This window comes from Capsicum annuum, chromosome 3 (genome assembly GCF_002878395.1).
Source record: "Capsicum annuum cultivar UCD-10X-F1 chromosome 3, UCD10Xv1.1, whole genome shotgun sequence".
Taxonomy (NCBI): Eukaryota; Viridiplantae; Streptophyta; class Magnoliopsida; order Solanales; family Solanaceae; genus Capsicum; species Capsicum annuum.
In genome coordinates, this window is record NC_061113.1 from 231,493,712 (window position 1) to 231,505,725 (window position 12,014).

Below are 12,014 nucleotides of genomic sequence, written 5' to 3' on the forward strand. Positions count from 1 at the left end.
CCCTACAAGGAAGTTTATATATACATATGTAAAACCCTGGATTGATGAAGGTTTCTCCATGAAAAAAGTTATTCAATGGCTGAAAACCAAAACGACTGGGATTTATGGGCAATTGTGAGAAGTTGCTGCAACATGAACAACTCTGTTCATGATGATGTGATCAGTTTCGACAACGTTAATAGTACCTCTGTTCTTGTCGATCATGGTGTTCATGAGGATCCTACTCATGGTAACTCCGCTAATAATGCGAGAACATCAACTTCTTTTCAAGAACAAAGTGGTTGCGCTGGTGATTTCAGTGACTCGTTCGCCACAGAAAACAAGCACTATTTTGGGTTAGATGAAGTTCTCGGACTTTCCAAGAACGTTAATACCAACTCAAGAATTGAACCCCACAACCCAGAGAACCAAACTGAATCTATTACAGACACCCCACTTGTAGAACACGAGAAGAAGAAGAACAAGAACAAGAAGACAAGATATTCATTGTCGAGTTCAAGTATTGAGGCAGGCAAGGCGTTTCCTTACTGCAGGAAGAGCACTGAAAGATATGAAGTATTGGCTGAGAAATTGAGTGAGGCGGATCAATGGAGATGGAGAAAGTATGGGATGAAGCGAACTGGCGGTTCACCTTTTCTCAAGAGCTATTATAGGTGTAATCAGGGTGAAGATTGTCCGGCAAGGAGACATGTGCAGCAAAGCTCAACAGATTCAAACAAGGTGATTGTAACTTATAGAGGCCAACACAGTCACCCTCCTCCTAACCAACACATTGCAACAGTACAGGGGAACCATAATGCTGCTGCACCAGTAGAAGACCCGCCATTTCCCTCTTCTCCCTCTACTTTGCTGTTCAACTAACAGCCAGTTTTTGCTAGAGAGAACGATTTTGTGCCCTAGTAAGTCAGACAGGAATGGTTCTAACTATACTGTCTTCAATTAATCACTGTTGGAACTGAGATAGGCCCTTCTATTTGAAATTTCTAGTGTTATTACTTTCTATTATTTTCTAATGCTAACTAACCCCTTCCTTGCCATCTCTATCATTTTCTAAAATCACTGGCATCTCCTTTTCTCCTAGAAGCAGCAAGAACTGAACCTCATGATCAGTTAAAAAGATATTCAGAAAATAGCTGAAACAACCCCGCAAGAGGTGTAAAAACGAGGCAACGTTGTTGTGTTGTTGTATGTTAGGTTGATAACAGTTATATGATTTAGGATGTCTTTTCTTTTTAAGGAGTGACAAGTTCCTCATATCATTGTTCACTCATGTTATTTGGTGTATATGAAGAGATGACTGACTGTCAACAAACATGAAGTTGCACTAACAATAACAAGAAACTCATAGTTGGTAAAGAGGCATTCATAAATGATAAATCAACCTGTTATTGAGCCCAAGGCCATTAGATATTCACACTCTACCCCTTACTTATAAGACAGATGATGCAATTGTCTTAAATTCCTCATGCACGCACTACAAGTACACTCTCTCTTCCTCCTCATCCTCTTCTTTTCTTTACAACTAACCTATTCATCCGAGTTTTAGGGGCAGAGGATTTCACAATCCACTGCCAATAAGTTTAATGCCTTCGGCATTATTTAAACAGGTGGCACTTTGCAAGTGTGGGGAACATGAGCTTCTCTTAGCTCTTATAATAGGAAATTTAAATAGTCACAGCTAGCCATCCACCAACCTTTGCTGCTGGTTCTTTGTGACACCAAAACTGGCTTATGTAAACATAAACAAAAGCCTGAATTTTTGGTTTAAAGATTGGCATCCTAACCTGCCATTTAGAGTGATTGTCCAGAAACAGCTCTGATTTATCGCAGAACTATACCACAAAGAGTATCACAATCCCTTCGAAAAACTATCTACAGTTTGAAGTGATTGTGAACAACAATAACATTCAAGCTATAGTATAGCATTTGTTTGCTAACAGAGTTGCATACCAGTGAATTATATGAAACAACAAAAAGTCGAAATCTTCAATTGAACTTTTGCAATTTTTTCAGTTTGGCATGTTCTGTACAAGGAGTGATATAGATAGAATAAGCATTACTTACATTAAGTACTAAGATAAAGAATCAATAATGAAATTGGTGGTGGACTACCAATTCTCTTTAACGATTTTAGATTTCTCAAGTATGAATTTCCCTTCCTTGTACTTCTGAGTAGGCTCATAAGCTCGTTCGTATTTCCAGCCCAATACCTCATTGCAATCCCCACAGTGTATATCAGCAACAGTATGAAGACCAGTCATGAGAGTTCTGTCTTCTTTAGCCCCAACAACAATATTCATCACATGAGTAAACAGAAAAGCTCTGCCATTTCTTCCCTGAAAAGCAATAGTATTTCTTTTCTTTGGACAAGGCTCGGAAACAAGATGACCACAGATAAAAACTAACTAGTGAAGAATCATCTGATTCTTGAAGCGCAAAAGAGAAATAACCCTTCCTTGCCCATTGCTAGTTCAATGTTTATGCTTTGATTAATTCTTGGACTAAAAAAAAAACAATCATTACATCCTATGATGGCTGAAGTCAAGAAGTGTTTTTTTTTTAAACCCCTCCCTAGGATCTCTCACCCCTTTTTCCACAACCTTCAGGTTGGAAGTGAGGGGTGCTTACCATCCGAGCAACTCCCTCTAGTCTAAGAAGTGGTAAAAAACATCAATAAGAGTGAGCTAATTCCACCTTATTGTTCTTCCTATCCCATTTAGATTTCCTTAACTACGAGTTAAGCCCATCTTTACTTGAGGGATTAGTTAATAAAATTCATCTGAAAGCAATGATCACAACTAATCAAAACTGGGGGACTAGCACTGAATAATAAGAGAGAAAACATGCTTTTGAAGCTTGATCCCAATTGATTCTGAATACAAGCGACTGCAAGCTTAATAAATATGTTTTTGACGTTCACGTGACAGCATTACCGTAACTTAAAACATCATACATCATATTTCAAGAATCATATATATACTAAACACCAACAGAAAGTTAAGGTATCTATAAACATTAAACCTAGCTGCTATAAGTCATAAGACAAAAATCAATCACCTGAAACGCCTTAGAGATTATATCATCGTGAAGAGAGACATTGTTTCGACATTTATAGCAGCTGTATAAGCGTGGTCCTACTACTTCATCCATTCTACAAATTCCTCACTGATCACTTACACCAAGAAACCCAAATGACCAAATCCTACAGAAAAAAAAAAAAAAAAGATTTATAACAGAAAGTCAACAAAGGTAAACACTTAACAATATGTAAGCAATAAACCACAGCATAAGCCAATCCAGCTGCACAGAGAAAGTACAGCAAAAAAAAAAAACAATTTTTTTTACCTTAAAATAGAAAATGCATACAACCCAAAATTCTTCTCTAAAAAATAACAACAACCCACACAAATTTAACTTGCACGGCGCCTATAGAAATTCTTATACGGGATTATTTTAAGCTGGGAAGAAATTCAAGCTGCTGTGACAAAGACAGGATTATTTTTCATCAATTAACAATACCAACAATTCAAGATAAAACATTTGTCAAATAAAGAAAGCTAGGAATTAAAACAATACGAAATGACAAGAATCTGAGCTGTAAAAAGCAATTCACAAAAATTATGTTTGTTAGGAAAAGCAGAAATTGAGTAAAGGGTTGTTATTCTTTGCTTGGACTCACCTACCAGTATGGAAATCAGGGATGGATAAAGATAAAAACAATTACCTAGTTATTTCAATTATTGGTTTGAATAATATATACTCTCGCAATATCTACAGTAATATGCTAGGATAAAATTGATATAAAATGATAAATTATATATAATACTTCTTTCGTTTTATTTTATGTATCGTCATTTGATCGAATACGAAATTTAAGAAAAAAGGAAAGATCTGATAAAGTTTACCAAATTATTCTTTATCAAAAAATGTGTTAATATTTTATTTTTTTTAATTAAGTGAGATCAATAAGGATAAAAGAGTAATTATGTCTTTAAAAAATTAACTAATAAGAAAAGACGACATTTATTTTGGGATAGATCAAAAAAAAAATAACGACACATAAATTAGAACACAGAAAGTAGTATTTAATAATAACGATAGAATAAGTATTATTTTTAACGCATATAATATTGAATAAGTAAAAATGATCGGGAAATAGTACCAAGGTGTTCATGAAGAGGATATTTTGCGCCTGATTTTGAGTTGATTTTGTTAGAGAAGAGAGTTGAGTGTTGTGTGTACAGCAGTTGATGTCATGGCCGCTCTGCCGCCAATAGATTTTGGGCCGAAATATGCTTGATGGATAGGACCAATATAGTAAAGCCCAATATTGGGCCCGTTCAACCAGCTCTTTATGGGGATGGCAATGGGAGGCTACGGCTGCGGGATGGTACGAATTTTAAGTTATGTAGGGTGGGGTAGGTTTTAGGCTACGTGGATGTGAGGTGAGTTAAAGTAAGTTTTTTTTAATGGTATGGTGCGAAGCGAATTGTGGGTATATGTGGGTTTAAATTTAAAAAATAGTATTATTCTTGTGAATATATCTAAAATTATATGTATTCTTTATTTAAAATTTTATGATACTTAAAACGACATGTATAATGCACAAATAAATAATCTTATAATTTTTTTAATATCTTTATTCATTTTAATGAAAATATGATATTTGATTATCACTTATACACGTCACACGTGATACTTCTCTGACAATTTTTTAGTAAAAAGTGATATAATGGAAATTAGTTGTTACAATTTTCTAGTTGAAATATTATGATTTTTAATGGAGTTACAAATTTCTCAAAAAAAAAAAAATGGGATGGTTTGGTTCGGATATGCACAGGTATGAATTTGGGGTGGATTTATGCGGATTTAAAGATGATGCAAAGTGGTGCGGTGCGATTTTAAAATTCGTGATTTTAGAAAAAACCCGCACCGCATTCACACCATTCCCACCCTTTGCTCTCTAGTTGATAGCTCTTCCTTTCTTTATGTTTTAAATTTCTTTATATGCCTAAGCAAAAAAAAGTGTATCCCATCTAAGATGTTTTTAAATTTTTAAGTGAGTTATAATTTTGATGGTTGTTATTTGTTACTTGTTGTATTTTATTGTTAACTTAAATTAAATATAATATTTATTTTGATTGTTACATAAATTTTGTTGTATCTATTATTGTGTTTGTTGTTAATTAGAAACGACGAAAAGTCTCATTTTATGTAACAATCGATTTGGTGTGATCACAGTGTTATCTTTTTTTTCTTAATTTTGTCTTTACTTGTTATTTAATAATCTCATTTTATTCTTTACCCTATTTTTTTTTTACAGTAGCTCTATTCTCTTATCCTATTTTTCTTATAGTTCTATTCTTCAAATTATTGACGCGTAACATTGTTTAGCGACGAAAAATAATAAAATATGACTAAATGCTATGTTCATTAAACAATACAATATGATACGATACGATACAATAAATGATAGGATATATTTATGTAACAACCATTCAAAAATATATTTAGTCTCACATTTTACATAATATTACCATAATAAAGGTTGAGAATTCAAGTCTCACCATCACATGTTAATCAAAATAAACTTTTAGACTATTTGGTTACACTGTTTACATTTAATATTTCAAAAATACTGAATTGGAAATTTGAAATATGAAGTTATAAATTATTGAAGTTGAATTTTGTTTACATATCATAAGTAAACGCTGATTTTAAATTAAACTTTAAATGGCATATCAAACGGTATTGCTTGTTCTCATATGTACTATATACAAGAGCCCCTGCAAGTACGGTTCCGATATTTATTATTTTATCTCAACTTATATGATATAGATAAATTTTAAAGAGTTAATTAAATTTTTCGTATGGACTTTAAATATTTTAAGTTTTTAATGATATATAATACTTTTATAATTTTTTGACAATACATGTTACTTTCATTGTTTAAATTCATATGTCATAAATGTAATTTAGAGAGTCAAATTTTCTATATAATTTGTAGATGCTTGTACAATCTTTAAATTTTGTAAGTTTTTAGTTACGGCAATTTATAGTATTTTTACATAATTTTCAGATAATATATGTTACTCTTTCTGACTCAATTTATATGACACTGATGGAGTTTAGAGAGTCAATCAAATTTTTTACATATAATTTTACATGTTTTGAATTGTTAATTCTTGTGATTTATAGTACTTTCTACTATTTTCAAATAATGTGTACTTTTATCCCAATTTATGTGACTGTGATAATATATGTAGAATCAATCAAATTTTATGTCGATAATATTTTAAGTTATTAATTATTGTAATTTATGATATTTTTAACGTTATTTTTAAATAATATATGTTACTTTCCATGTCCAAATATATGTGGCTGATAAAATTTGAGAGTCAACAAACCTTTTTAGTCCTTTAAATATATTAAATTGTTAATTATTGTAATTTATAATAATTTTTATGTAATTTTTAAATACATAAAAAATAAAAAATAAGACAAATAAATTAAAATAAAGAATTACATTATTATTATTATTATTATTGTTGTTGTTATTATTATTATTGTTATTGTTATTATTGTTCTTCTTCTTCTTCTTCTTATTATTATTATTATTATCATTATCATTATCATTATCATGATGATCGGCAAGCTGGGAGGACAACCTCGAGCTGCTTCCCAAGAACTCCTAACAAATAGTACTACCTCCATCCCAGTTTATGTGTCGCCATTTGATTGGATACGGAGTTTGAGAAATAAGTGATGACTTTATAAAGTTTACAAAATTATTCTTCTTAATATTTACTTTTTAGTTGTCTTTTCTTAAAAAGTTGTAATAAGTGAGACCCACTAATAATAAAATGGGAATGATTCCATTAAATAATTATCAAATAAGGAAAAGTGACATTCGTTTTTGAAAGCACCAAAAAGAAAATGAGGCGTTTATTTATTTTTTAAGTAGTTGAGCATGTGACATTTTCTTTTGAATCAACTGGAACTCTTTTTGGAAGGCTGTGTGTGCCTCTTGTTAATTCAATATGTACTAATGTTAGTAGCTTGAAACAATATGTAAGCAGTAGCAGTTCCAATATGGAACAAGCTCCGCAGCCTGGGGTTATGTATAATGTACAACGCTAAGTAATATTACTATTATTAATGGAATCATCTTTTAACTGAAAAAAACTGGATTGGGCGAAACCTTAAAATAGCGCAAGAGGCCTATAGCAGTAAAACAACACCAACTTATAAGTGAGTGTATAGGTGCAAGTTATGTTTATCCACATCTCCACAAAAAGAAGACCATAATTTTCAACCAAATCCACACACATGTCCACAAAAAGAACATCATTTTCAACTAAATCGGATCTTATACCTTATGGTTTACAATTAATTAATCAGACTTCCAAGTGTCCCGAGGCCCACAAATTATATATCTTAAATCATTATTGATTATCTTGTACATTTTGATGAGAAAAACATCCACACACATATCAACTATCCAGTATCCACAAGTAAATCAAGAGAGCTCTTGTATGATAAACTGCTTCTTATATTAAATGCTTACCCTGTCTTTTTTCAGATCAGCAGCATGTCAATACACAAATTAAAGGCTAAAAGTAGCGTTTTCAACATCATGATTTAATTACTAGATAGAGCAGAAGTTCTATTAATTTACATGAATTAGGACTTAGGATTGACGTAATAAGTTAATATTGTTTGTGAATTTTGGCAGTCTCGATGATGAAACGGCCTTCCTTGTACTTCTGTGCTGGATCATAAGCTTTAACATACTTCCAACCCAATTCCTGTCCACATTTGCTGCAGAATATATCAGCAACACTGAAGTAACCTGTCATTAGTTGTCTATCTTCCTTTTTACCCACCACTACATTCATTGCGTGACGAAAAAGGTATGCTTTCCCTGATTTTGCCTAACAAAGTCAACGTTGATTTATTTATCAATTCATGGATCAACCCAAGTTAGATGCAATTCTTTAAAGACGATTTCGGCATTAATATTGTTACAGAGGATCTATCCAGAACAACATTCAGTCTACTTCAAATATCACATAAGGAAGTATAGTACTAAGTGCTCGTTTGGAAGAGATTACTTTGTAGCTTAAAAAGGTGTTTGACAAATTTCAAAATGACTTAAAAAAAGTTATTTTTGACTTTTTTTAAGCTAAAAATAATAATCTGCAAATGGGAGCTTATTTTTTTTTCAATTTATAATCTATTTCCCATTGACCAAGTAAATGACTTTTTTGCCCTTATAATTTTTTTCTTATTCCAAAATTGTCCTCTTGTTGCCTTTATGATTTTGTTATGCTTGTCAAAGTTAGTTATTGGTTTTGTCTTAATCAAGTAATTATTGATTATGCTAATACATATTGAGCATGTGGACCGTAGAAAAATTTAGTGGTGCTTTCTTTCCACAGAGTTTGCTAATGCATAATTTAATATATATATATATATATATATATATATATTAATTTTAATTTAAATTATTTTAACAATAAAAATTAATAATAATCAATTCTATATATTATTAATAACTATAAGGGTATTTCAGTCATTTTAATTAAAAAATGTTTAAAAGCATTATTTACCGAACATATCAATAACTTTTTTTCAGTTTCAGCACTTTTATTCAAACACTTAACTGTTTATTTTTAAAATAAGCTCAACACTTTCAAAAACACTTTTTTAATTTTTTTTTTCAGTCACTTTTTTTCGACTTATCCAAACGCAGGGGCGGATCTACCGGGGTTCACGGGTGGCATGGCACCTGCAAACTTCGATCGAAAAACTGTGTGTGTATATATATATATATATATATATTGAATAAAATCGGTGCATTATTTAAGTGCCATCCGGTAGTGCAATAGTTGAGGAAGTAGTGCCAGTGAAAAACGCGCTGAAATTTCATGTAGTATACCAGAGTTCAAGTCTAGACACCAACAGTATTTTGTTACTTTTTGTTCGTTATTCTATTTTCTATAAGTTTTTTTCTTCTTGACTTAATCTTTGTTTGATGCCTTTTTTTGGGTAATTTTTGTTTAAGAATTTTTAATTTAAGTGTATAATGTAATTGAAGATTCCTTCTTCCTTCAAATTTATAATTAACCTCTCCTCTTAAATCATAATAATGATGCTTGGCTTGATGTTATAATTATTGAATGTTGACAACTATTTTGTACTTTCACGTTGACTAGTAAGTTGAATTTGACTCTTGTTTATACAATTTATAGTAACAACAACAACAACGACAACAAACCCAATTTATTCCCACATAGTGGGGTCTTGAGAGGGTAAAATGTATGCAGTCCATACACTACCTCCGGAAAAGTAAAAAGGTTGTTTTCGATAATATTTATAATAATAATCATATTTTTATTATTTGCTCTATTTGTTTATACAAATTGAAAAGACAAATAGTCAAATAAAAACCCAAAGTCTATAAAATCGACAAAATATTTGTCTTATTTGGGACAGTGTAAATAGCAAAACGTAAAGCAAAAAATTAACTGATTTCCAACTGAATTCGTAAAAATTAGGTTCTTCGATAATGTTTCAATGAAATTTTTCTTAAAATACCTCTTACTAAGAAGTCAAATTTCAGTGGGACGCCCATAAAAATTATCCTTTTTGAGTAGTAGCTTTAACATTAAAAATGACATACCACCCGCAACCTCAAAATCCGAAATCAACCTCTGTCCAAACGGGCTCTAAGCTCTGCATAGAACTCACCTTTCTCAAATCCCACTTGTCACATCAGACGGGAAATATTGTTGTTGTTGTATGGCTCAATTTGAAGTCAATGGAGAATATAATTACTTAAGGGGACGTCTTTTGATAAGAAGACTAAATATAATTATTAGATTATAATCTATTGGATTGAAAAAGGTTAGATGGCTCAAATATTCCAAGTACCAAAAACACCTAATAAACGAAAGGAAAAAAACACTAATGAAAATTTTAGATTAACTAATTACCAGAAAGCGTTTTGAGAGAAGATCATCTCTGAGAGCGATGGGATTCTGGCAAATCCTGCAGCTAAACAAAGGGTGGCCGTTGGAAGTAGTGTCCGCCATTATATATATATATATTTATACAAGGGATACAGAGAGAAAAGGGTTTGAGTGTGATTATATGTAGATGCAATTATTTATATAGGCGCAAATGGAGGAAGAAATAAGGGTACAATTGATTGAGAGGTACCAAATTCATTGCTTTTCTGGTGTGGAAAGTAGTAGTACTTGCTCAGCAAGGAAGATGAATTTTCTCAGTAGCTGCTTTTGACAAAAATAATAGAGGATTGAGATTGGGGTGGAAAATCCAGATGGAGACTTTTTTGTCTTGGTGTGGAGAAGGTAGACCTCAAGTGACTCTCACACTCCATTCACTTTGATTTAATAATTGAATAATTAAGACTTAAGATTTTTATTACGTATAAATAAATAAGATCTTATTTTAGCAAATTAAGGCCTCGTTTCATCATGAAAATCATAATTTTTTGAAATTAGCGTTGGAGTTGAAATTAGAGTTGTGTTTGACCATGAATATAAGTTAAAGTTATTTTTGATTCGTTTGGTAGAGTGTATTGAAATGTTAATGCATGCATTAGTTTAATGTGTATTAGAAGTACCTTGTTGGGTATATATCTTTTTACCCTATGTATAACTAATAATGTGTATTGAGGTGTGTATTACTAATACCTCAAAATACATAATATTAGTAATGCAATGGATCTAATGCATGCATTAACATGCTTAAAGACCCTATTACCCTTCAAAAAATTTTCCGCATTCTTTCCAACATATATATTGATGGTATTATGTAAAAATATTTTTTTTTTAGAAATTATGTAATTCGTGTTTTATTTAATACATCGAACCAAACATTGTATAAGAAAATACAAGCATAACTAGTGCAAGTATAACTAATATAAACATTACTAATACACCATATTTTACATTATTCTTATATATTCTACCAAACGACGAGCGAAAAAAATGAAAACAAGTAAAAATTATTTTCACTTTTTCAAATACAATTCCAAAATTATATTTAAACTTTTCATTATCAAACGTATTTCGTTTTCACTTTTTCCACTAAAGTGATTTTTTTTTTCAAAAAAATATAAATAATTTTCATCAGCTAACGGCTACTAAAAAATTGAAAATGATGAAAACATGGAATAAAACTGCTCAGGAGGAATTACTTCACAATTTACACCTATCCTAAACCTAGGGGGATTCTCTTTTGTTATTTTCTGGCACATAGAACATTTATATTGAACACTGGTGTGTCCAAAATCCAAATAAATTAGTACAACTTAGTAGTACTATAGTTACTCCATTTCATATTACTGTGTTTAAATACACTATATTTTTTTCTTTTTACCCAATTTTTTTTTTTATCCTTAATGCTACTAAATAAGCACATAATAGTAAGTAATCACATTTAGAGTTTCAAATATTATTAATAACGCTGATTTAGTAAAATACATGCTTTAAAATTTTCTCAATGAGTGTGAAGTCAACATGATTCAAATAATATTAATCCGAGGAAGTATATTTTATTAGTACTTAATTCAAGTTCCTATTCTAACTAGAGAAAATTGAAGAATAGGTATCTTTTAAGTCTTGAATGAAGGATTGGTGATATTGACCAACAGATAAGGTCAAACATTATTAGGAAACTTGATCAAGTTAATTGGGACTTGATTAATATTTTCAAAACTTTCTAATCTTTTCAAAAATACAAATCAACCCAACCCACACCCTCTTCAATCCAAATCAACCACTCTCTCCTCTCTCTCGACAACTTCTCTCAACTCTCTCAACCAACAGTTCTGCAAAATTTCTCCCTTCAACCCCCGACGACAAATAGTTGGGCTTCGAGTTCCCCTCTTCAATTCAATCAACCTGTCTCTCATCCCTCTCTCGACAACTTCTCTCAACTCTCTCCCAACCAACTGTTCTGCAAATTTCTAATTTCAATCCTCG

General features: G+C 31.3%; 3 protein-coding genes across 8 annotated transcripts; 1 reads left to right on the forward strand and 2 right to left on the reverse strand.

The window, feature by feature from the left end:
- The first annotated feature begins 75 nt into the window (after positions 1 to 75).
- Positions 76 to 861, forward strand: LOC107865039 (probable WRKY transcription factor 27). Its single transcript, XM_016711402.2, has one exon. The coding sequence runs from the start codon at positions 76 to 78 to the stop codon at positions 859 to 861; it is 786 nt and encodes a 261-aa protein (XP_016566888.1).
- A 1,101-nt stretch (positions 862 to 1,962) lies between these two features.
- LOC107863079 (protein yippee-like At4g27745) lies at positions 1,963 to 4,514 on the reverse strand. 6 transcript variants are annotated; one of them, XM_016708840.2, is made up of 3 exons: positions 4,163 to 4,514; positions 3,058 to 3,202; positions 1,963 to 2,336 (listed from the first exon to the last, which is right to left on the reverse strand). In XM_016708840.2, the coding sequence occupies exons 2-3, from the start codon at positions 3,148 to 3,150 to the stop codon at positions 2,109 to 2,111; spliced, it is 321 nt and encodes a 106-aa protein (XP_016564326.1). In that variant the 5' UTR covers positions 3,151 to 3,202; positions 4,163 to 4,514; the 3' UTR covers positions 1,963 to 2,108. The 6 variants fall into 6 exon arrangements, with proteins under 6 accessions (XP_016564326.1, XP_016564325.1, XP_047265435.1 ...); XM_016708839.2 differs by lacking the exon at positions 4,163 to 4,514 and adding an exon at positions 3,680 to 4,093; XM_047409479.1 differs by lacking the exon at positions 4,163 to 4,514 and adding an exon at positions 3,725 to 3,912.
- Positions 4,515 to 7,534: 3,020 nt separating this feature from the next.
- Positions 7,535 to 10,428, reverse strand: LOC107863078 (protein yippee-like At4g27740). The gene is made up of 2 exons (XM_016708837.2): positions 9,999 to 10,428; positions 7,535 to 7,934 (listed from the first exon to the last, which is right to left on the reverse strand). The coding sequence occupies exons 1-2, from the start codon at positions 10,095 to 10,097 to the stop codon at positions 7,710 to 7,712; spliced, it is 324 nt and encodes a 107-aa protein (XP_016564323.1). The 5' UTR covers positions 10,098 to 10,428; the 3' UTR covers positions 7,535 to 7,709.
- Positions 10,429 to 12,014: the final 1,586 nt, after the last annotated feature.